The sequence below is a fragment of the Schistocerca americana genome, chromosome 4 (genome assembly GCF_021461395.2).
Source record: "Schistocerca americana isolate TAMUIC-IGC-003095 chromosome 4, iqSchAmer2.1, whole genome shotgun sequence".
NCBI classification, from domain to species: Eukaryota; Metazoa; Arthropoda; class Insecta; order Orthoptera; family Acrididae; genus Schistocerca; species Schistocerca americana.
In genome coordinates this window covers 472,442,006-472,469,549 of record NC_060122.1, presented here as the reverse complement: position 1 = coordinate 472,469,549, position 27,544 = coordinate 472,442,006, and the positions used below count along the sequence as shown (strand labels likewise).

The 27,544-nt window shown below is 37.7% G+C and overlaps 1 protein-coding gene across 1 annotated transcript in view; it reads right to left on the bottom strand.

Moving 5' to 3' along the window:
• Positions 1–14,013: 14,013 nt before the first annotated feature.
• The window catches only part of LOC124613108 (DNA-binding protein SMUBP-2-like), a 57,967-nt gene continuing 44,436 nt past the window's right edge, over positions 14,014–27,544 (bottom strand). Inside the window, exon 9 of the mRNA XM_047141713.1 lies at positions 14,014–15,170. Within this exon, the coding sequence (XP_046997669.1) occupies positions 14,197–15,170 (974 nt within the window). The 3' untranslated portion in view covers positions 14,014–14,196. The remainder of the gene's footprint in view (positions 15,171–27,544) is intronic.

The window sequence follows — 27,544 nt, the reverse complement described above, 5'->3', positions numbered from 1 at the left end:
TTAGCACCATAATCTATCATTAATACCTGCACATTCATTTTTATTAAAATATCAATATTAAAAAGAAATATTAGGTTTATACAGCTAACCCCCTTAGGTTTATACAGCGCGCCCCCCTTGCAACATCATCAGGCCCCCCTACCCCCTCCCCCAAGCGGGGTGAGCCCCCCAGTTTGGGAACCTCTGCTGTAGGGTCTTACAATGATTGATATGGGTCAATGATCTTCCAATAGGTTTAAAAGACAATTCAAAAACCTGAACATTTACTGATGACACAATGACACTAATGAATGGTGTAAACAGAAACTTATGAGACACTATCCAGATGATTTCTGAACAAGACTACAACTGGTTCACAGAAAACAGTTTAAGTCTTCATTTAAATCACATTATGTGATCTCAAACAATCAAAATAGGCTGCTAGCACCAGAAATAGACATTAACGGTCATACACTAAATTAAGCCCATTCTGAAGAATTCCTCAGAGTCCAGTTTGAAAACATGTTCAAACAGAGTCAACATATATGCTAATCAAGAAGCTCAATTCAGCACCTTTTGCCTTTAGCAGTATCACTCATTGCATTGACTTAAAGTCAAGAGTGTTGACTTACTTTATATATCACAATGTAAAATTGGAACAATATGTCAGGTCAAAAGGAAAGACCAACTCTTCAGCCATTCTTTGTACAAAAATCTGCTTATCTTTATTCAAGAATTGAAAGTTCTGTTAGCTGAGGCTATGTTATACATAGTAATGTATTGTAAAAACAGGGTGTACACACAGAAAGAAAAAGATTTCCCTCAGTTAAAAATAACACTTTCTCTCATATGCAAATACACGTTTTTGGGGTGAAAATACTTTAGTCTCCTGGTGAAAGTACATTTTTCCCAAGTTAAATGACAATATACTTATCCTCGCAGATGTAAAACTGAGTAATATTTTTTTTAATGGTGGAAGTTTTATACATCAGCATAGAACTTCCTTACATCTCAGGGAACGAAACCCAGCAAGAAACAATGCATATTGGACAGATCTTTGATGCACAGCAACATTTATGCTGCATATTTTTGTATTACAAATGTATAAATACGAATTCCACCAAACACAATGAGGTAGCTTCTGAAGCACTGAAATCGAGATTGCGATGCACTTTTGTCAGCCAATGATTTCACGTCATGTGGTATTGCCATCCAAATACAGCAGTTATTCAGAGCATAGTACACATGATGTAATTGGCCAACAGCAACATCATTGTTGAATAGTGCAAACACTCGAACAGGAAAAGTTATTAGTTTAAATTAATATACATACAGTATACCTACATGTATAGTTAGCTTTCTCATATAATATTGGTCATCAAATTTTTTTTAAGGATAATTATAATTTTTGCCATCATTATTTTGTAATTTGTAATCTATGAAAGAATTAAAATAAATATGAAAAACTAACCTTACAGCCTGGTCTTTTTTAGTATGTGTTACTTAAAGATATATCAAACACAAATGTGCCCGTACAATTTTAAATAACGCCGTAAATGGCTGGTCATCTGAGCCCATAATTCTTTTAAGTGGCTGATCCTCAGTGTTGAATGAGAGTCTAACACCCTATGATTTAAGAAATTCTTTGCACATTCTCACACGTAACATAATTTAACCAGCATAAAAGGAAATTTACTTTGAAAGTAATGCTTCTTAATGCTTAATTGAGTCCCTAGATACCTCACAAACATAAGAATGACTGGGCTCTGGCCTTTGAATGCATGTTCTGCATTCTGATATATCAGTAACTATGTATACAATTTATCAAGGTTGGATGTTTAATCAAAAACACTAGCTTTCAGTGAATGCTTCAAACTTTGGACGTCTCTCTCAACTTGGTCATTCGAACTGGGGTGGAGAGGTGCAGTGGTTAAATGGCTAATTTCAGTTTGCACACAAAGTGAAGCGATGTCTTTACTAACCAATTGGAACCCATTACCTGACACAAATCACTTTACACAGACCAAACTGAGTAAATTAAAGGGATTAATGCATCTGATAGACGATGTGATCGAGAGCATCTTGATTACTTCTGACCACTTGCTGTTGGCATCCACTATGGTTAGATATGTGGTCTCACAAAATTCGTAAAAACCGATATGAAGCTCTCCCATGGCTCTCTAGGCCATTCTCATGGGTGGTAAGGGGCTTTGGCTGGATCCCTACTGACTTTAGAACACCCATAGCAAACAGCTGTAATTTGTTCCATTTCTTTACTCAATCCAGGCTTCGAGCTATAGACTTCATTTTTGTGATTCCCATATGGCCCGAGTGTGTTTTTTTTTTTAAATAGAAGGTCTTAGACTAATTGGGATTCCAGCTCCTCCCCCCTCCTCTCCGCCGGCCGCGGTGGTCTAGCGGTTCTGGGCGCGCAGTCCGGAACCGCGCGATTGCTACGGTCGCAGGTTCGAATCCTGCCTCGGGCATGGATGTGTGTGATGTCCTTAGGTTAGTTAGGTTTAAGTAGTTCTAAGTTCTAGGGGACTGATGACCACAGCAGTTGAGTCCCATAGTGCTCAGAGCCATTTGAACCATTTCTTTGAATTGACGAAAAGTCGCTACGTCGAAGTACACTCAGAGTACATGATAACTACATGGTGCTTTCGGTATAGATACGTTAAGTCCCACAGTGCTCAGAGCCATTTGAACCTCCTCCCCGCCCCGACCCCCCCCCCCCCACCACCACCACCACCACCACCACCAACAACAACAACAACAACAACAACAACAACAATACAGTTATGATCAACTGAGTCCTCACTGCAGTGCCTTGAATATGCTTTAAGAATGTCTGGCACCTTATTTGGCCAGTGGTTATTTTTGGCACAGCTCAACACAACAGATAGTATCCTATCTGTGACTGACTCTTTGGAAATGTCTTTAGTTGTAAAAGGGGCACTATCAAGCATGAAGAAATTTACACACACAACATAATCATCAGGTTCAATCTGTCTGGGTAATGATGATCTTGATAAACAGTCAGTATTACAATTTTCATCAAATTTATAATATTTAAGGTCATGATCACACTGAGATAAAAATTCAGCTCATCTTTGCCATCTCCAATCACAAATTGAGGACCGTGAAGCTTTGGGACTGAAATTATAGAGGAGTGGTCTATGAAATGTTATCACAGTAAAGTAATGCCTTTTTAGGTACAGATCATAGTTTTATTACACTACATATAATGGCCCTAGCTTCCTTATCCAAGATAAAATAATTTTGTTCTGCTTTGCTCTAAGTGGAACTAGCAAACATCTTTCAGTTCCATCAGAAAATATAGGAGAAAGACATGCACCCATGCCTGACTCAGTAGTATCATAAGCTAAAACCAGTGGCAATGATGGGTCACAATGACACAAAACTTTGTGTGACAGAAATACACATTTAGCTTCTTTGAATGCTTTGTCACATTTTGTATTCCATTCAAACTTCATTTTGTGGCACATGAATCAAAGAAATTAGAATTTTAGACAAGTAACTGTAATTCCTAGGTATTTAGTTGAATTCACAGCCTTTAGATTTGACTGATTTATCATGTAACCAAAGTTTAATGGCTTCCTTTTAAAACTCAGGTGGATGACCTCACACTTTCCATTATTTATGGTCAACTGCCAATTTTTGCACCCTACAGATATCTTTTCTAAATCGTTTTGCAATTTGTTTTGATCTTCTGATGACTTTACTAGATGATAAATGACAGCATCATCTGCAAACAACCTAAGACGGCTGCTGCAATCGTCTCCTAAATTGTTTATACAGATAACGAACAGCAGAAGGCCTGTAACACTATCTTGGAGAATGCCAGAAATCACTTTTGTTTTACTCAATGACTTTCTGTCAATTACAACAAACTGTGACCTCTGTGACAAGAAATCATGAATCTAGCCACATAACTGGGAAGATATTCCATAAGCAAGCAATTTCACTACAAGCTGTACTGTACCACACAAGCAGTACATTGTCAAAAGCCATCTAGAAATATGGAATCAATTTGAAATCCCTTGTCAATAGCATTCAACACTTTCTGTGAGTAAAGAGCTAGTTATGTTTCACAAGCATGATGTTTTCTAAATCTGCATTAACTGTGTGTCAACAGACTGTTCTCTTAATGGTAATTCATAATGTTCGAACACAATATTTGTTCCAAAATCCTGCTGCATATCAACGTTAATTATATGGGTCTATAATTTACTGGATTACTCCTACTACCTTTCTTGAACATTGGTGTGACCTGTGCAACTTTCCAGTCTTTGGGTATGGTTCTTTTGTCAAACAAGTGGTTGTATATGATTATTAAGTATGGAGTTATTGCATCAGCATACTCTGAAAGGAACCTATTGGTATACAGGCTGGGGGAAGATTTCTTTTTTTTATTGAGTGATTTAAATTGCTTCGCTACTCTGAGAATACATACTTCTAAGTTACTCATGTTGGCAGCTGTTCTTGATTTGAATTCTGGAATATTTCCTTCATCTTCTTTGGTGAAGGAATTTCGTAAGACTGTGTTTAGTAACTCTGATTTGGCACTACTGTCGGCAATAGTATTTCCATTGCTATCACACAGAGAAGGCACTGATTGTGTCTTGCTGCTAACATACTTCACATATGACCAGAATCTCTTTGGATTTTCTGCCAGGTTTTGAGATACAGTTTCATTGTGGAAACTATTATAAGCATCTCATATTGCAGTCCATGCTAAATTTTGGGCTTCTGTGAAAGATTACCAATCTGGGAGATTTTGTATGTGTTTAAATTTGGCATGCTTCTTTTCATTGCTTCTGCAACAGTGTTTTAACCCATTTTGTGTACCAAAAGGGGATCAGCTCTGTTGTATGTTAATTTATATGGTATCAATATAATAGAAGGAAACATTCCACGTGGGAAAAATTATATATAAAAACAAAGATGAGGTGACTTACCGAACGAAAGCGCTGGCAGGTCGATAGACACACAAACAAACACAAACATACACACAAAATTCAAGCTTTCGCAACAAACTGTTGCCTCATCAGGAAAGAGGGAAGGAGAGGGGAAGACGAAAGGAAGTGGGTTTTAAGGGAGAGGGTAAGGAGTCTTTCCAATCCCGGGAGCGGAAAGACTTACCTTAGGGGGAAAAAAGGACAGGTATACACTCGCACACACGCACATATCCATCCACACATACAGACTGCTTGTGTCTACACTTACATTGTTAATTTGGAAGGAGTGGAGATTGTCTCCCAGGAAGACATCAAGTTAATTTTTATCTGCCCTTTTTTTTTATAATAAGTATATTTTCCGTTAATTTTTGGAGCATTTGAGGGTTACAATATTTTCAGTCTTGCTACAACAATCCTGTGTTCACTAATCACTGTATCTGTTTTGATGCTCGTTATTAGCTCAGGATTAGTTTTTGTTAAAGAGATCAAGTGTGTTTTCACAACTGTTTACTATTCACATGAGTTCATAAACTAACTGCTCGAAATAATTTTCAGAGAATGCATTTAGCACAATTTTGGATGATCTTTCATGCATACCTCCAGATTTAAATATGTTTTTCCACCAACATATTGAGAGTAAATTAACTAGAACTATAACAGTATGAGTTGGGTACATGTTTGAAATTAAACTCAAGTTTTCTTTGAACCTTTCAGCAGTTGTGTCATCTGAGCTGGGAGGTCAGTAAAAAGATCCACTTATTATTTTATTCTGGTTGCCAAGAATGACCTCTGCCCATACTAACTCACAGGGACTATCTATTTCAATTTCGCTACAAGATGTGTGTTATCACACTGAATAATTTTTGTATTGACTTTGCACTACTTATCTTTCAGGAAACATTTGCACCCTTCTTTATATGTTATGTGCACCTGCACCCAATTCAAAAGGAATATTCTTTGCATCCACAACCAGCTCTACAACTCAGGCTTCACTACCCATCGGTTTAATGAGGCCAATTTTATACACTGGAACTTGTCCTGCCACAGTGGAACACACATCAGCACTGTAGCACTCTTTGCACACACTGACATATCTTCATTTAGATCATCTTTTTGGTACACACTTGTTTTAATGCACAGTTTGAAAGCATGACATTTTTAACACTACTTGCTCCTCTTCTCCACCATTGTTTAAATTTGATTTCTCTGAATCAGTGTCAGAATCCTCCAATACCAGCTTGTACACTTTTCCTGGGTTTCTTCCTGTTCCCTACCTTGTCATACTTCTTTTCCTCCCACTGATTTCCGTTAGGATCAGACTTGTTGACTGTTGACTGCTTGCCTTTTTGCTACACATTTTTGGAACACATCCTTAGATGCCACAAGTTTTACAAGTGGAACCTTTTAGTGAGTATTGTGGCTCCATGTATCCTTGTTTGCCACAACCAGAACCAACATTGTGCATTTTCAGACTACCAGCCCACTTGATGCACTCTTCTTGAAGAAGCCTGATTATATCAATTGCCGAGCATTGCAGTGTACGTAGCAGCAGTCTCCAAGCCACTGCAATTCCTAGACATTTAATGGGTATCAGTTTGCGTTCTCCAAAAAAAAAAAAAAATTTTTTTTTTTTTTTTTTCTGAACTGTGTGTCGTGTCTTAAATTACACACTAATCTGTCTTGTAGCACTTCTTGTACATTATCTTTAAACTAGCAGTGTTGTGCCAAAGATTTCAACTGAGATATGTAGTGTGGAATAGATTCTGCCAGAAATTGGTTTCTCATTTGACATTTATTGTGCCACCAAATCATTGAAGGTGCAGGTTCTATGTGGTCTTTCACTAGTTTCACTGTTTCATTGAAAGTCATTTCCTCTGGCTTCTAAGGATATGCTAGGTCTATGATATCTACATACTCAAATCCAACGAGGCTCAGTGTATAGTCATTTGTAGGTTGTCTGGAATCTTGAGCACAATGAACTTATGTTTCATAACGTAGATATACAGAGCCCGCTGTACTCATTTTGCAAACTCTGGCATTGCGACGACACTAGAGTTACCTACAGACACTTGAATCTTCTTCACTGCTTCCTTGTCCTCAAGTTCAGTCAATATCTGACATGCTGCAGTCGATGGTTAGTTTGGATAATTTTTCTGACAAACACTATTACAGCAAAAATTTATACACAAAATCACATACATCAAGTTGTTCTTTAATTTCTCATTGCCAGTGGTTAGCTTTTGTACTGGATTGCTTAGTAATACCTGGATATAAAAACCACACACTTTATTTCACTAACTACATCCTTGTCCACACAGAAAAGAATACATCACAGATGATAATACCACAGCAAAGAACTTAGGAAGGCAATTTAAACTACGGTGCCATGCCAACTTAACTAGCAGCTGTTACAAGACTTGGAAATACTTTTGAAATAAAGGAGACTACTCACTGAAAAGCAGAAACTTAGAGTCAGTGACAGTCATACACAAAAAGAAAGAAAAGGAGGTAGCAAGTTTTTTTTCTCTTTTTTTCTTTTTGTGTGTCCCTGTTGATGACTCAATGCTTCTGCTTTTCGGTGAGGCTCTCCCTTAACACAAAATATTAGTGAGAGTATTATGCAGATGACCAGGAAAAACAATCCTGTAATGTTCAAATAAAGTATTAGTGATATGCTGCTCAACAGTCACATCAATTATGTATCTAGGCAAAATATTGCAAATTGAGAGGAAATGGAATGAACCACAGAACACCAATATAGTAGAAGTGCAAAGACCACATTATTATACGGGTACACAGAACGACACCAGCACTACTTGTGGCCTGGCTGTGAACTTCAATACGAAAAAATATGGTGTGAAAATCTCTTATGTTTATTTCTAAATACGCGAATTAGATGACAATATTTTTCATTTAATCCTTGAATGTGGGCCGCATAGTGCAGTAATAAAGGTTTTTGAGATCTTGCAAAGTAATATATAAAAGAAATCTCAATCAAAAACAAACATTAACTACTCGTAGCTGCAGTTTACATTGTGAAAATTTTCGGAAATTACGACGTCACCTTTTGACTGTGAAATTTTTTTGTAAAACTCAATATTGTGATTTTGGCCGTGTGGCCATTATCATGTGGAAATAAACGAGCTTTAGTACATGTCAGACTAAAAAACCATCTGACATTGCATGCATATATAAATGATTTTTACGTTTCCACATACCCTAAAGCACATTACGTCCACTCGCATGATCGAAAGTGGAATAGTAGGTTACACAAATAAATAACTACACAGCTAAAGGATAACCAAGAGGCCATTTACAAAAAAATCTGTGCTACAAACCAAGGATGTACTGTAAAGTCTACAAAATCCGATTTATTATTTTTTATGTTGATTGTTATTTATGGATATTCAGTAATCTGAAATTGAACTTCTGCACAGTTCAAATAAATTTATGAAACACACAAAATACTACTTTACACCAACTGAAAAACAAATTGGGAGCAGAGCAGGTAGACACTCCATGAATGTAGCCAAAATGTTTTTGCCAATGAGACATACAAAGAAAATGAACTGCAACACATAACTTTTTTTTTCTTTTTTCCCCAACTTGGCTGTTATTTTGGCAACACCCATCACGTTTAAATAATGAAAGAAGACGCTGGTACAACATTTATTTTTAACATTTTTATTTATTTACTTCCTCTGTGAAAACTTTGTTTGGTACACTACTGAAAATTAACACAAATTCCCCTTGACAGCACTTTATTCATTATACTTTTAGAGTCCAATCATCACATCTGGAAAGCGTTAAGTTATGTTCCTGCTGAATTACCAGATTTTGTCATAACAAATCAAAGGCATGATTTTCATACAATAACATATAATTCTCTGCTTTTAACAAAACATTTGTATTTATTGTACACATAATAAACACTGAAATACAAAGTCTTTTAACATGATTTGAACTTCTTTTTAAGTTGTTGCATACACAATTTCCTCTTGTTTGTAAATTTCTTTTCTTTCACATACTTGTATATTATCAATGGAATACTTGTCTTCAGAAGTCTCTCTTCAATGTCATGTATATTACAAATTGTTGTATGAGACAGAACAAATGTTTTTTTTTTTTAAATTATCATGTAGTCTATTTAGATACTCTTACAGCTGATCATGGAGTGCCCTTAGGAAAATCATGACTCTTTCACTTGCATATTTCAAATGAGAATTCTCCTCACTATTCACTTTAAATGAGGTAAACAAATGATTTTCAGTCACAACAAAGGAGTAGAGACTGGTATTACATGTTTCACAATCATCTGGTACATCTATGGCTTTTAGTACATAGCCTGCTACATAGGCTAAGGATTGTTGATCTTCTACAGACTCGATGACACCATCTGAGTAAGAATAAATTTGCTCAGGTGTATCAGTGTCATTCATCTCACATTCACTTAAATGTTCACTCCTACCACTAGCTGCCAAAAAGTGACACAAACTGCTCAAGGGAGTGTAATCATCATTTTCACAGTTACTTACACTCATGGCTTTGAAAGGCAAAGTCATATGATTGACAACACAAGTCTTCAGAGCTTGTACAAACTGAAAACACGTTGGATTTGTATTAGCAATACCATGTTGTCTTATACAACAAAAGAAATTTTCTAAAGCATCTTGATTGAATGCCTTTAAATTTAAGTACTTAAAGCCAACCACTTTCAAGGTCTTCCACAAGAAAATAATAGACTGTAATGTAATCTGCCAACCTTTTATGAAGCTAAACATATTAGTCTTGTTTCTTCCTGTTTTTAAATCTATTATTTGTCAGCTGCCTATTTCCCTCAATATGCTATACCACATTTCTAAATGTGGCAAATTTTCTGATAAAGCACACCTAAATTGTTTTCCATCCCTGGGATATTGCTCATTACTGTTGAGTGAATCAAAGAGATTATCTACCTTTTCCACAAACTCAGCTGTGTGTATAGCTTCAGATGGTAATGTGTGAGTAGAAACATATGTTTCAATTGCAGCTGCAACAGTATGGCTCATTTGTGCAGCAGCAACTTTTACCTTCATTTTGACATGGGAACCAGAAAAGTTAAAGTGTTGTGCTTTTAATTTGGGTAGAGTTTTGAACCATTTTTTTTCTTTTTTTTATCCAAAAAGAACACTGTACTGATGTACTCAAACTTTGCTGCTTTGTGAGGTTCAAATTGAATTTTATTATCTATTAAAGCATTTATAGTGTTTTTGAGCAGATTTGGTACATCATAAATGGTAACAATTGGTTGATTATTGACGACAAAATGAAATATACGTGGCTTCAACAAATTTGCTTCACACAGTTGCTTAAGGGCCTTTTGATTTGCTGCATTCTGGTCACATACAGTACAAACCACTTTGAACCCAATATTCTGTAGTTCACTTATGATGTGAACAATGAGTGATTTCAAATGGGTGTAGTGGAAAGTGGTTGCGGTAAAGTAATATGCTAGAACTTGTTTCCAAGTTCTGTGAATGCCTTTCAGCATAAAAACCAATGCTTGACTAACAGCTACAGGTGAGCGTGCTAAATGACCCAAGTCCTGATACCCATAGATTAGCTGTTTGTGTGCGTCATTAGTACATACCATTATCCAGAGACATTTCATCACAAAGTAGAGTACAATACTTGTCATTTTCATGCATATTACTTACTTCCCTTGCTAAAAAGTTTAATAAAGCTGGATTAAGTCCTGTATCAAATGGTATGTGGGAAAGCACTCCCTTGAGCAGCCTGACAGATGGAAGCGAGAAGTATGTGGCCAAATATCTGTACAACCGGGGACTACGCTTATAAATAGATAAAGCAAATGCCTTATCTTGTATAGACCATCGTACTGCTGTGGGCTGCACATTGGCATTTCTTAACTGACTATTAATAAAAGTTTTAGTCACATCATTCAATTCTTCTTCAATTAACTGAAATTTCCTGTCATCATACAACTCTTTTAGAATTTTCAATTTATTGCTTTAATTCTGTACCTGTTTTTTCACTTTACACACTCTGGAAACTGTAATTCTATGCAGTTTATACATTTTGTGTTTTCTTGGAGTTAAATCACGTTTAGAAATGCCAGATCCCATTACACCTGGACTACTTTCAACATCATAAACAGGTGAGGATAAAAAGCTGTACTCACCATCATCTGTGCTCTGTAAAGGGGGACTGCTTCGTTGTATTACTGTAGATTTTGCATTGTGACCTGTCTCGTGCACACTTATATTTGCACCAGATGTGGTGAAACCACCACCACCACCACCACCAGTGTAACACAGATGGGTGGGGGGAGGGTGATACAACACCAATTCCATGTGCTTTGGTATAACACCAGGATTTAGCCTGTGTTTAGTAAAGTTCACAAAATCTGCTTCATAAAAATGATCCTCACACACATAATAATAACTACAGTTGACACCATCTATATTACAGATCAATTTCCACTTCTTTAAAGTCTCACTTTTTGATGCAGCTGGAAATTTATAGAAATGTTTATTCTTGTGTTTGGAATTTGTATTTACATAATAACTACTCCTGCATCCGGGAAACTTGCACGAGTATTTCAATTTCAATCTCAAACTGGATTTTTCTCTTCCTGTATGATCCATCCTCGTGTGTCTAAAATGTCATTCAAACCAAAAATTAGGAACGAGAAAAAAGATCAGGTATGGTTTACATTGATTAATGTTAAAGAAAACTCAATGTGAAATTAATTTCACTATCAAAAATCATATTAGCTTATGTCTAAATGCAGCTATCCTGTACTGAAGTATTGATAACTGTTATCATGGCTTGTAATCTGATGTGGTATTGCTACAAAATAGTGAAAAAACGAAACAAATTCTCATTTCTACTACGGATATGCACATCACTCTATATATAACTGCGTGAGCGTAGTTGCACTATATTCTATATTCAACACTACTTCGTTAAACAGTGCTATCAGGCAGTAGAAACACTGCTTATTGTACCATTTCAGTATATTTCAGCATCTAGATACCATGGTAGATACCAAATTCAACTGTACATTATCAGTAACAGTTACAGCTGTAAATCTGTATTACATTGTGTTGAGCATTAAAGTGCGAGAAGATTTCTACTGCATTTGATATTGCCACAATAATACGTGTAAAAGTCCAACTGCTTGAAGGACCTGCTTTGTGTGACTTCCAAACAAATGTCTTATTATGTGAGAACACAACCTTTGTCGATACAACAGCAACAAACACTTTTTACCTGGATAGAGTGTTATGTACTGTACAGAATATTTACTGTCGAAAACGGGAAATAGAACACACGCGAGTCATTACGAATCAATTGTAACACGTCCAATATTTGGTATGTAGTAAACGGCACAATAAATGGTACTTATTATGTCACTAAGAGTACTTCGTGGCAAAAAGGAAGATGAATCAAAGCCAGAATTATATTCCATTACAGGATTCGGAAAGTTGAATACCAACTATGTCAAAAGCTGCTAGCATGGGATTCTCTATGAAATACAAGGAAATATGAACAGAAATAAGAAATATACTTACCCTTTAAGTAAACTGAGCAACGGAAATTGTATTTCTTTGCAGGAACAAATATACAAGAGTCCACAGAACGTAATGTGACGATACAACCTCGTGTTCTACATGAAACAAAAGTAAAAAAGTAAATACTGAATCATCACACCATCAAATATTACGAATGCAACCAAAAATTAAGCAGAATAATAGCAACATACTTACACTGCAATTTAAACGAAAAATCACCATCACTTTGCTACGATACCAAAACAATTATGGAAGACTACGTCATCCAATAGGAACACGAGACTATAAATTGCTAAACTTGCAGCGCTCCAAGTGGCCTGGGACCAAACCAACGTTGTGTTACCGGAAATCCCTATATGAGTTTCACCCCCCTCGAATGAACTCTTAACATTAGTTGTAGGGAAGATAAATGGTTGACTTTTTTTTACTTGGGTTATTCAAGGAAATGCAGCTTGTCTATAAAGAAGACCACATACAGAATACCTGTGCGACTCGCTCTCAAATACTACTCAAGTGTTTGGGATCTTCACCAGGTCGGATTGATGAAAGACTTCAAAGTAATTCAGAGGAATATTGTTAAAATTGTTACCAGCGAGTATTACAGAAACACTCTGGGAACACAAATGAGAATCCCTGGAGGGAAGAGTTTACTGAGAAAGTTTAGAGAACCAGTATTTGTGACAGACTGCCAAAAAATCCTACTACCACTAACACATCTTACATAAGGACCATGAAGAAAAGACATGAAAAGTCAAGACTTGTACAGAATCACACAGACAGCTGTTTTCTCTTTCCTCCATTTGCACATGTAATATGAAAAGAAAATGACTAGCAGTGGTACAAGCTACCTTCCACCAAGCACTGTATGGTGAGTTGTGAAGTATGTATGTAGATGTTACTACTATATGGAACAGTTTATGAAGGATAAATTGATAATTTCAGTGAAATGTATTGCATTAATACTTTTACAGATATACAGTGAGATTTAACTCTCTGCTCAAAATTAAACTCTTATTAACACACTTATCACTCATTATCTGTAGCAATGAATGTGTGGCAACAATTTATGATATGTCTTTAATATTTTAATCAAATCATTTATAAACAATCATTACAAATAATTTATGATGTTGTTCATTCTCATTAGCAAACAGTTCTCTATCATTGGGAGATATTGGTTTCAAATGACTGGATTTAATAGGAGATTACACAGAAGAACATTCTTGTCTGCTGTTGTTTCAATTCATAGCTGTAAATATCAGTTCCTGGCTTTATTTAAAATTTTAATTTCTGTTTGTTACAGACATAGTCAAGTTTCAACAGTACTTTTTTCTGAAACTGATAAACATCTTCAACAAACCTTCATAAATGTCAAATGAAACATAATAGTAATGGAAAGCAGGAGAGATCATCAATAGGATTTTTCTTGATTTATTCATATCGGTCATACTGCCAACTATGAAAATAACTACAGCTTATCAAAAATGGTTTTTAATTGTCTTCATTTCAGCATACAAGAAACTTATCTTTCCTAAACATAAGTATGAAACACATATGTGATAATCACAACTCAGTAAATATTTTGTCAGGGTTAAACACAGCATGTCACAGAATAAGTAGCATGGACAAAATGTGTTGTTAATAAAGGAGAAAGTTCCTTATTTGTTTTTAGTTTTTGCTTTTCTTTCATCATTTTTCTCCTTGAGTTTGGTATGAAGCTTTTTCAGTTTTTGGTTTCGATGATGATCATCACTTTTCACTGGAGGTGGGTGCTTAAATGTTTGTCGTGCATGCTTACGAGCTGCCTCACCACAACCATGCACTTCAGGAAGGGCATGCTCGAAACAGAAACGCAATCTGCAGTGAATGCAAGTACTGGATATCAGCTCTGTAGACTTCCTGCAGTCTTCATAATTGCACTTTGTATTCATTTTTTGAAAATGGCTAATTACAGAATCAAAATCATCATCCTTTAATTTATCTAATGCATTCACATTTTTCTTCTTAACACCCGGCTTATCACTTTTTCTAGTGCCTGGTACATTGGCTTCTCTATCCTCATCCTTTATTTTGCCTTTATTGGAAGACTTAGTTCTACACAAAATATTGTCATTCTTATTTTCATCAGACTTCTGCATATCACTTGGTTCACTACAATTTTGTTTTTTACTTGCTGGTTTCCTGACCACAATGTAACGATTCTTTCCCTCACCAACACTTTCATGCTCCAAGTTCAGATTTTCAGCTGCTTCATGTATCAACATTCTTTCATATGATGTAAGATTTTTGAAATGGTGTTCTGAAGCACCGTTAGGTACCAAAAATATTTTTTCAAGCTCCAATTTCCACTTCTCAGTTTCTGAGACTGTGGTCTTGATGTCACTCGTACTTGTAGCTTCACTGGTTACATGTTCATGTAATTCTTTGTTGTTGTCTTGTTCATGTGAGTCTGGCTTTGTAGGCTGTTGAGATTTATGTAACCTAGATTGGGCTGACAAATCTTTGTTACAGGTCTTGTTTGCAGTAGGCATAGAAGATGACTCTTTTTTTGAAGGCTTTGTTTTTGTTCTACCAGGTAATTTTTTTATAGCTGGACTGCTCTGTGAAACAGATTTCTGGGCACCCTCATTCCCTGAAAATTAAAACAAACATATTAATAAAATAACTGGCAAAAAAAACAACATAAAATGCATTACATGTGACATAAATAGGAGTACTGTGTACTTGAAAGGTAGCATTCCACCAAAATTTGACACATCAAAGCACTGTAAAAAACAAAAGTTCAGAATATTTGAAGGTACTACACGAGTGTTTAAATTTCCATGAAAAATCTTTTAATTATAGTCCTCCAGAGATATTCCAGTTCACATTACATGATTTTCCTCTCCAGGTTGACTCAGTCCTTAAAGAAAGACATCAAGTTTTCTGTGGTAATTTCTCCACGGAAAAGAATGTTGATGGGTCTGCTTGAGTCTCACAACCTGATGCAAATAGTGTCCTTTCCAGTTACAAGAGAACGGGCCAATGAGACATTTTGAAACCTTCCCTAAAATTTGTTTACACAGGAAGAAGACAACAAAAGAAATCCACTGTCAAAATTTTAGCTGCTAAGAGGCACTGCAAGGCAGTGGTAGAAATGGACTACTGGCGCTGTAACAACTGTGCATGCGCAACTAGGCACACACAGACAGCCGAGGTTGGCGGTACATTTCTAAACAAGAAACATGACACACTTCGATCATAATTTGTAAAGGACGTTTCAGGTTACCGTTCATTGATAGTTTCTCTGACACTACAAAACACAGTAGTAACATCCATTACAAATTATCAGTTGCTTCTTGCAGTACTGACAATAAAGGTAAAGCTGAATTAATATTTATTGTGCTTTCGTAAGGCATCCCTCCTGATAGGACCTTTTTTTTTTTTTTTTTTTTTTTTTTCTCTCTTCCAGTTTCACAGTTACGCAGAATCCAATAAATGTTATCAGTTTAACAATGATGTAATACGAAGAACGTGGTTTCCAGCCAAAATCACCTACATCTCTTGAGGATGTACATATGTGTCCTTTGTTAGTTAGTTTCCCTGACATTCATTCAAGTGTCATCGACATTTCCTTTAAAATTGTAAAGACATAAGAAGAAATAAGAAATAACCATGACAATTCCAATAATTGTGGTTTGGACGACAAACAGTTGTGCCAGTGACAGTTCTGAAGAAGAATACCTTCCAAGCCTTTTAAAAAATGTACTGCAACAGCTTTCGCTGACAAAGAGAGGGAAGTGAAATATTGGTTAAATGAAGGAGGGAAAAAACACTAGAAGTTATGCAGTGTGCAAAGGCATTTTCGTTTCATAAAATCAGAGTGTGAACTATACAAATGGAAGAATGAATTACATGAAGTAAGAAATATGCGCCAAACAGAAACCTGAAACCATCTGAATGAAAAACCGTTCAGAAGATTTAGGACTGCTCGTGAGAGACTATGCACTGTTAATGATGGATATCTACGAGACAGGGTCCCCCAAATTGCATCTGACACAAATATTGTTAATTTCCAAGCTTTGTCGACAGGCTATGCAAGTTCAAGAAATATTACAGAATAGGAAGTCACAAAATTACCAAGTTTACATTATGTAAACGTGTAGAGCAGCTGCAAGTGATAGACAACGCTATAGAGAAATTCATAGCTGACATAAAGACAAAACTTGCTGTTATCACTGCAACTGCTCTTTATAAAGATGATCAGTCATGTTTGGTGAAAGAACTGCGAGCACACCGCACTTTATCATTTCAGGGTGAAAAAAGTCGGTTGCCAAATCAATGAACACGACGACACACTCACATACGATAATGCCAGTGATAAGTATGAGTGGTTTACTGTTTCCACAGTTGTATACCTGTCGTCAACAAACGCAAGGCAAATTAGGACCAAAAATAAAAAATGGACTGCTTAGATCTTGTAATCGAAGTATCAAAATCTGGAAAAATTGAAAAGAATAATTTTCAACGTTTCGTTCGAAACGTATTCCTACCAGCTACAGAAACTAATTCATTGCTTTTCTTGGATTCATAGGCTCGACATAACGACGCCTCTCTTTTTGTGGAAGACAAAGAAAAATATGTAGATGTAATGTGGATTCTGCCTGGAATTTTTTCAACAGTGGAAAGCAAAAGAGAATTTGGTCAGATGTACCCAGTAGGCCTCTTGCAGGTCTCTTATTAACTGGATGCCACTGCAGCTACTTGGGTGTCCCTAACATTCCCTAGTTACCTAATCAGAAAATGGAGACCTGCAGTTTAACGTGGAATCCAAACCATGTCTTTCATGGCCACTCCAACATCTGTGAGAAGTGACTGCTCGGTTAAAAATCATAGTGAAAAAGTTGTGGACTGAATGGGATTTGATCCCACGCTCTAAGGATCATGAAGCGCACACTTTGCCACTAGACCATTTTTGTTTTAGAAAAAAAAAAAAAATACAAAAACAAATGTGACCATTAGACCTTACATGCGTAGGGAAAATGCTAGCTGTGTCACCTCTTAAAATGATGTTTGTCATCAGTAATTAGTGTTCTGTTTCCAGAGTTCCCCTCAATGGTAATGAGAAGCCTGGGAAAAATGGCAGCCGACACACAAGGAAAATTTTGGACCAGTGCTAAGGAGAGATGAAGAGGTAAATCCATGTAAGGTGTACAACCTCCACAAATGTCACACTTCCATACAAATTGAGACTCTTAAATTCTTCCATCCCTGCACTATTTTGCATACTCAGTCAAGAACAGTGCTCTCGCGATGCAAAATAATCCTCACTGAATAGCAAAGTTTCGTACTGTGACACTAACAAGATAGAATTATAGCCTGTATGCCAAATATTCACTCCAAAAACTAATAATACAGTGTTCGTAGGCAGTGTTCGCTACCTCATGTTATCTTCCGTTCCCTCTAGTATAAAAGATTCTACCCATATACAAGCGAATCGTAGTAAGTTTTCTGCAAATGCTCATTCACATGTGTTCGCTTCCATTTGCTCCATTGTAAACCAGGATTTTGGTGCTTAAAATTGGTGTCTGTGAACTACAGGTAATTCCGCTACATGGTGCAGCGTGATCGATTTGCCGAGTCGCGCGCTAGGTGGGCAGGGCTGTCCAAATCGCTGTTATAAGCTATTCTTCGTGTGGAAAAAGTGTGTAACTTCTACATTTTTTACAAAACACTTGCAGTGTCTCTTAGCAGCTAAAATTTTGGCAGTGCATTTCTTTCATCATCTTCTTCCTGCGTAAAAAACTTCAGGGTACGTTTCAACATGTCTTATTGGACCATTCCCTAGTTAGACTACAAGTAAACAGTAGCACAGCTTCATACGATGACTTAAATAATTTTTCTCAAGCTGAGACACATTGGGAGAAAAATTACAAATGGCTGGTCAGATTATAATGGATAAATACACTCATTTTCAGAAAAAAAAAAAAAAAAAAAAACAGAACATCTTGAATGACCAGAGACAGAACATTCATATCCACAGGACATGTACACAAGTATGTTCTGCAGAAATAATTAGCATCTGAACTATATCAGCCTGTGGATTCATGCTCAACATCGATATTGTGGCACAACACCACCTGCCGGTAAAATGTGCCTGCGGCTCTTGTTGTCACTATAAACCAAAGGTAATGGCTCAGTGTGACTTGAGCAGATGTGCAGGATGCCCTGCAGATGCATGCATGAACCATACCATCAGATCAGTGAGTTTGAAAGAAGATGCATTATTGGCATGATAGAATGTGATGTACCAATCCACGAAATTGCTGCTAGTGTGGGACAAAGTGTTTTGGCAGTGCAACGGGTGTGGGCAGAATGGTTCATGGAAGGCCGTAGAACATGACGAGACGGGTCAAGTTGCACCAACCCCCCCCCCCCCCCCCCAAGATGATCAACACCTCATCCGAACAGCACTGCAGGACAGATCTGTTTCCTCCTTGGCTCTGGCACAACAGTGGAACAGTGTCACACATTGTACACTACCGAGGATGACAGCCCTTCATCATTTATTACAGCATGGGTTACATGTGTGTCATCCACGTCTCCACCTACCTATGACAAATGTGCAGAAACATGTTAGACAGCAATGGTATAGGGAACAACACCACTGGGGACAGGAATGGCATTGGATAGTGTTTTTGTATGAATCCAGGTCCTGTTTGTTTGAAAATGATGGCCAAATTTTGGTTTGCTGCTATTGGGCACAATGACAAATCACTGCTGGTGCATTTTCAGGGCATTGTGACCAGTGTGAACTACGTGAATGACATACTGTGACCCAAAGCCATACCCTTCCTGCACAATGCCCCAGATGCCATTTTTCAGCAGGACAATGCACGACCACATGTTGCTGCATGAACATGTGCCTTATTGGTATCACAGGACATCAGTCTTTTGACTTAGGCTGGCAGCTCACCAGACTTGTCACCAATCAAAAATGTGTGGGATATGGTGAAATGACAGGTGCAGCGCTGTGATCCAATGCCAACCACCATATATGAACTTTGGAACCAGGTGAATACAGCATGGATGGCTATACCACTGGACACGATTTATGCCTTATACGTGTCGATGCTATTATGCATGGAATAAGTTATCAGGGCCCTGTGCCTACTAGGCAACAGCACACATGCTGAACCGACGTGACTGAAATGCTAACCATTTCTGTAGAATATACTAATGTACATGTCCCCCTGTGAATATGAACATACTATTTCTACTCATTAAAGGTGTTCTGTTTTTCCTTAATGTGAGTGTAGTAAAGTTATAATGAATTAAGGCAGAGTCACATCCAAAGAAGTAAACAAAATATTTAGAGATACAGTTTCATTTGCAATGCAGACATCTAAAGCTAATCTTGAAGGGTACCCTTGATAAGACATGCACACCAAACACATTTATAAAAAAATCTATCACTTCCTTTGAAGTCCTTTTTGAATAAGGATTTGCGTGCAGAAACACTGTAGTAATAAGCAACCTGTTTGGATAATTAATGACATTAGAACATCATGATGCAGGAAATAGGATCAGTTTTGTTTGTTTCACTACAAACAATACTGCAAAGTGTTGAAGGATGTCATCAAACAGATTAAAACAATGTGTTAAATACAGAGAATAAGCAGCTTTCAAAATAGGTCAGTTTTTTAAAAAAAATATCAAGGCAGAATGTGGGTGTTCAATGTATCACATCTCTTCTGTGTGAGAATGATAATTCTAATGATGTACCAGAGCTGGAATTTTGACAGTCACTTGCTGTCAATACTTGGCAAGGTAAATCAAAATTATATTTGCACAAGCAAGTTTGCGGAAGTTTAGAAAAAGCTGGTGAGCTAACACAATTATGTCATATCCACCTGTTGGAAACAAGCAAGAATGATATTGAACCAATTGTTAAAGCACTAGAGGCTCGTATGAGTATGATGAAATTTCAAGTAGACTTATGAAGATCAATGCAATACACATTACCTATTTACTTAATCACCTGTGCAATGTATCTTTCAGGTGTGTTCACTTTGCAGACAGATTAAAACACTCATTAGCAAGGGTGTTCCAACTCATATGCCAGCTGATGGGTGGCAGGGTGCCCACGGTAATGTGAGTAGGGGTGATTAAACTGCTGTTGCACTGGCAATCAGGTAGCCAGGCAGCAGCCTACACGATCCTACTGTAGCGGCCAAGAGGATGCAAGCCGGGGTGACCAACCACCTCATGTAGGTGCAGAATGATTGCAACTGGGCTGCCTGTCAAGTAGCCTATAGTAGCTGTTCTGCCTGCAAGCGTGCGGAGGGGTGGCCACTAGTGCCCATGTTCAATGGGACTGCTTTGGAATGGCCTTCATCAGCAGAAGCACTGTATAAAAAAGGCAAAACAAATAATGGAGTCAATTACAAGCCAATATCACTGATAACAATGTTTTCAAAGTTTTTTTGAGAAGAAAATATATAAGAGAGAAGTAACACATTAGGCACATAACTTTTTGTTAGACTTACACTCTGATTTCAGAAGAAAGCAGCAACAGGAAATGGGTGAGAGGTTCTTGCAGGGCAAATCAGTAAGTTGATAACAATAAGTATCTCCTTTGATTTAACAAAAGCATTTGACTGTGTGGGTCACAACACACTTTTAGGTAAGGAACTGAACATAAGCATATTTCATACCTCGAAACTAGGTAATTGAAGGATGTTAACTAACACGGAACCTATTTGAATCTCACTGGGGTGATGTAAAAGGAGGTGAAGTGTTGTAACTGTGTTATAATCTGAATCCATTGTTTTTCTTAATAAATTTAATTTATTCCAGTAAACCTGTAATTCTTTAAACAATCAAATTCCCATATATAAAACTGCTTTAAACATGTCATTACTTTACAAATGAGTTAATGTGGTGAATATTTGACTTTAAGCACATAAGTTAGAGAAGATTAAGGAGGGGTTTGAAATTAGCTTAAAGTTTGTTGGAAGTCACTGAGGGCTCTCATTATCAAACACAGGATGAATACAGTCTGAGGATTTGTGCATCATCTGCTACACTGCCTCAAGACAAACACACAGCTGACAAAGTAGTTTATGGTGGATGGACAGATGTTAGTGTCCAATGGGTGCAATATTTCAGCAATTGACCACACTGCTACTATCAGGTGTGCTGACAAACTGAATGCTTTGGAGCAGGTGTTTGTGCGAGATCCATACCCAGGCATGGGCACATCTCCAGTATATCCTCCCACCCTCTTCCTACCATCGAACCATTCCATTCAAGGTTTATACCCATGGGCATGTGCTGGATGCATCTTAGCCATTGCCCTGCTCGTCTCTAAAGTCAGTTCATTGTGGGATATCTCCTTCCTCTTTTTAATCAGACTCAATTCGAATTCCTAGGCCTTTCTAAGGGTGTAGCCACTATTGTGACTGATTAGTGACTTCCTCATTCTAATCTTGATAGATTCTTTAATTACACAGTCCCAGAAATTAGACATGTGTCAGAACCTTAGTATAGTCATAAAAGGCAGCCCTGTAATCAGCTCAATGGAAACCTACTTGTTTCTCCCACTACGCTAATGAAATCTTCATCATGTGATCACATGGAAGGGACAAACAGAGTGATATTCTCAGACTTCTCAGTTCCTCATACCAGAACATCAATTTTATCATGAAGGTTGAAATGGATGGAATGCTTCCCCTTCTGGATGTCTAGATAAAAATTAGAATGGACAACATGTTGGACCAAAGCATGTAATTCAAGATGAGGCACACCAACTTATACCTAAATACAGCCAGCTACCACCACCCAGCACAGAGGAATGGCATGCTCAAAACATTGATACATACGGCTCATACCCTCTTTGACACTGACAGCCTCAATCACAAGTCTGAACATTCTGAGGACAGTGTTTGGGAAAAAGGCTACACAAAGTGACAGATTCAGAGAGCTCTATGTCCTACACTGACTGTACAATCAGCATTAACAAAAGAGGACCCTCAGGAGGCTGCAGCCATTGCATTTATTCCATTTTGTGGCACATTATCTGGGAAGATTGGAGCAATTCTTTGTAAAAATCAAGAGTCTTTTGTCCATCAATTAAAACACAGACACTGCTTGTTAGTGTCAAGGATAACCTTGGACTTTGGAAATCTGGGGTCTATTAGTTACCCTGCCAGTGTGGCATCATTCACATAGGCCAAGCTGTGCATACTGTCTAAGGTCATCATCAAGAAAACCAACAGTACATCAGACTGCAGCAGTCTAACAAGTTGGCAGTCACGGAACATTGCCAACTGGAATCACGTGGAATGCATTACGACCATACGGAGGTTCTGACACAGACATTCGATTTCTGGGACTGTGTACTTGAAGAATCTATCAAAATTTGAGTAAGGGAGCCACTGATAAATTATTAACAGTGGTTACATCCTTAGTAAGTCCTGGGAACATGCACTGGGTCCAGTCAAGAAGAGGAGGAGGGAGATATCCCACAATGAACAGACTTCATTGGCAGTCAGTGCAATAGCAGAGATGCCACCAGTACGCATTCCTGCGTGCATGCCTTGGAAGGATCAACTTGGCAGGAGGAGGAGGAGAAGGAGGAGGAGAAGGAGGAGGAGGAGATGCTAGACATATGCCCCCAGCTGGGGGCAGACCTCGTACAGAATGCCAAGTAGAAGGGAGGGGTGGAGGAGAGAAGACATAAGCCCCACACAAGCTCCAAGGCACTCAGTTCATCTGTGCACTTGATGACGGAAAGTTCTTGTTTGCTGAAATATTGCGCCCATTGGACACTGACATCCGGTTGTTCATCTGAGACATATTTTTCCTGAATTATGCTGGGAGAAGTGGAAGAATCACAAATACAGTTACTAAATGTAATGAGCAGATTATGACAGCATTTTAAATTCAAACAATTATGTAGTAAATCCATTCACTAATAAGAACATACGCAAAGTTCTAACCATTTTAATCCAAAGACAGCAAGCTAGCAAGTTTTTTCTTTTTCTTTTGTGTGTCCTTGTTGACAACTCAATGCTTCTGCTACTCAGGGAGTGGTGTCCTTTACTCCTAATTTATTTACATCCCCCCTCCCCCCCCCCCCCTCCCCAACCCAGAAGCCTCTTGAATATGTCATATTCAGGATCTAGTGCAGAAGCTAAATTTTTCTATCTTCTTTATAATAACCTTCACTATCTATGACAATGGAGAGAAAGCTTTTTTATTAGAATACTTTCAGTCTATTACAACCTATGATACATTTTGGGACAATTCTGTGTGTTAACAAAGAATATTCTTAGCCCATAAAAGGACAGTCGAAATTATTTGCAGACGCTGTTTGCGAACTTTGAGCAGACCAGTGTTCAAATGTAAAATTCTAGCTTTAGCATTCCTATTCATATAATCACTCATGAGATTTTATGATTAATGATATGGAGTCTCTCAAAACAGACTTATACAGTCACTCAGTGATTATAAACCTTTTTTTGATTTTCAGTTGCTGAATTATTACAGTGCTTCCACAATACATTATGAAGGAAAGACTGCAGCTGTAATTGTGATACACAATTTTCCATAATATATTTTGTGTTGGAAATTTATTATTTCAACAAAGCTAGTTTTCACAACCTTTACCTGCACCAACAAGATTGCTAGAATACTTTGTGTACTTTCATTCAGCACTGTCTTACTGCATGATCAAGTGGACAAATGGAGCTAAGGTTAAAAAATAATTTATTCTATAGAAGCATGCAGTAAGAATACCATGTTAAGATGAGATCTGAACACCTCGCAAAAGCCTCTTGAAGGGCTTACAGATTCTTGCATTTACATGCCAATAAATTTTCTCCACAATTGTAGATGTGGATAATACTAAATAAGAGAGCATTTAGGATACACCATAAAATTCACAATCACAATACTAGAAGCAAAAGTAATTTCCATACTGACTGTGCACCCCCCATCTATGTTTTGGAATGAAGTTTCATAAAGCATTCTGATGCAAAAGTCTAAAGGAAGTTGCTGGGAGACATCAGGAAAGAAATTGAAATTCCCAGATGTTCAAAAATCAAAATACCTTATTAGCCACTACTTCTACATGGTGATTTTGTAATGATGTTACAAACTTTCAGTGGTGATGGAGGAGGGTAACTGTATAACTGATCAAGCCAAAAGTTAAAAGCAAAATTTGCTCCGATACCTCTGGCAATAGAATACATGCACTGGGGTTCGTTGTTGCTACAATTGTGTAGTAGGTAACTTTCAGAGGTGGTATTATGGACCAAATAAGGAAAAAAAAATTAGTAAGTATGGACTCTAAAATACATACCTTAAGAGCTATGAGCACTTGTTCACCTTCGTTACTGTGAAACACAACTCTTCTACTGAATAAGTGCCCATAGTTGTTTGTGCATTTCAGAGACCATATTTACTGGACTCTTTCTCCTTTTCTGGTCCTTACTACCTCATCTACAAATACAGAAACTAAAGAGCTTGCAGTAGAAGGAAGTATTTCACAGGATTGAAGATGAATAAGAGTTCATAGCTCTAAAGGTATGCATTTTAGAGCCCGTGTTTACTACAGATATTGTTCAGAAAGTAATGCAAGGCTCAGACAACAAAGGCAGTGTGAGCTGGCACATTGTTATGGTGCAGTTTCCAAGACACATGGAACTTCTTTCAGATGCAGGTGAACCTGTGATTCAGTCTGGAGCGCTTCCTTGTAAAACTGAGCACAGAGGGTCCGGCCAGGTGTGCACTCATAATGCACTATACCCCTTGCGGGAGGTCAGGGGGTGGGGGAGGGAGGTCAGGGGGTGGGGGAGGGAGGGAGGGAGGGAGGGAGGGAGAGTGGTCTTCGCCTGGGACTTCCTCATGCCAGCTTTCTTCTGCAATGGCAGCGACATCATGTGCCATTCCTCATTCTGCCTCTCTGCATCTTGGACTGTACTGGAAGACCTATTATTCATCCCCAGTGATTATGATGTCCAGGAATCATCTTCACAGAGTTGCTCGAATTCTTCATGCCCTTCCACTCACTCTTGCTTTTATGCATTGGTCAAAACTCTGGGAACAAGTTTCGTGCAAAACTTCTGCATGGTCCAGTTATCCAATACAATCTCTTCACCAAGTCTAATAATTCCAACATCAAGTGAACACTCATTCTGGATCATCTGAATTCAGGAACTGGCACACAAAAGTCACATGGGCACCCGTTTGAGATCCTGATGGACATCCTGTGTGGGTCTTGTCGGCAACCCCCTCCTGACCTACTCTAAACAATTTGCACCACCTGTTCAACTGCGATCAAGATAGGTAATCATCCCCAAAGGCATCCTTAAGCATTCCAAAAGTTTCCGGCAGCATCTTGTTGAGCTTCACACAAAACTTTATCATACAGTGTTGTTCTAAATTTCTCTTCATCGTTAGCTCAACGTGATCACTATGTAGAGGTTCACAGAAGAAGCTGTACTAACCTTACAAGAGCACAGAGGCAACTGGATAACCCACCGGTGAAAAGATAAGGATCCTTCCACCCTTCCCAATCAGTCCAATCAATCTGCAAGGCAGTCACATAAAAAATTTACAACATATTACTTTCCAGATACACCCTGTAGACATTTTTTTCCTTATTTGGTCCATACTGCCACTTCTGAAAGTTGCCTATCCTACAATCTTAGCAACAACAGTACTTTTACGTGTATTTCACCAGCACATGTATTCCACTGACAGAAATATCAGAAAGATTTTCGCTATTAACTTTCAACTTCATCATTTCTGGATCAGTCTCTTACCTCAAATTGATATATTTTCCTTTGTCCATCATTCCTGAAAGTTTGTAACATCATAATGAAATCACCCTGTATAATTAATCAGACTATTTGGACTCATGGATGTACATTTTTCTTAACTCTAATGATTTTATTAAACAGGTTTTAACACTGCCACTGTGTAGATAGTACATAGTGTGTACAGTTACATAAACACTTAGTTTGAAATATGATATAAGAATAGAAGCTGACTAATCTAAGAGCAGGCAACAGTATCATCCCTCCCCTCCCCACTATTACCAGTTTGAGTATATTATCACAGTCATAGTTAGCACCTAGTGTGCATTACAGAAGTTCCAGCGATGGGTTTTTGCCTAATAATGTACAACTTGTTCCACATCCTTGAGGGCATGAATGAATGAATAAAAGAATGAATGAGCAACAAAACTGAAAAGCACCATAAAGTTTGCCACTAAAAGTGTTATATTTTCTTCATCTCAGGACAACCAGCATACAACAAAATCATATGTTCAATACAAAGGATGTTTCAAAACGAACTTTACAAATTGATATAAAGTAATTCAAAGTACCTACAGAGGTGATTGTTGTGTCAATTTGCAGGGATATACAAATTTTGTCTCGCATAGTTTGTTACAGCCGAATCACGCCATAAGGAGCACTTGCGGCAGTTGCGTTAAAGATGGCTGTCCTCACTGGACCCGAGTGTGCTAGCTGTGTGTTTTGGTTTGAAGAATTGAAGTCAGCAACAACAGTTCAGCGTAATTTCCATACCAAGTATGCTAAAGATCCTTCTAGTAGGCCTACAATTTACAAGTGGCATAAATGTTTTGTAGAAACAGGGTGCTCGGTAAGACATGGGAAATCACCAGGTCATCCAAGCACATCTAACGACATCATTGAGCGACTGAGACAACGTTTTGTCAGCAGCCCTATGAAATTGACCCAACGTGCATCTCATGAACTGCAAATCCCACATACATCTGTTTGATGTGTGCTGAGAAACCGTTTGCATTTCAAACCGTACAGACTGACAATTGTACAAGCAATAAAAGACACTGATAAAATTGGTTGCAAGAACTTCTATGCGGATATGTTAAATCGATTACATGAGGATGAACATTTCTTGGGCAAAATCATCTTTTCTGATGAGTAGCAAGGTTAACACACATAACTGTAGGATTTGTGGCAGTGAAAATCC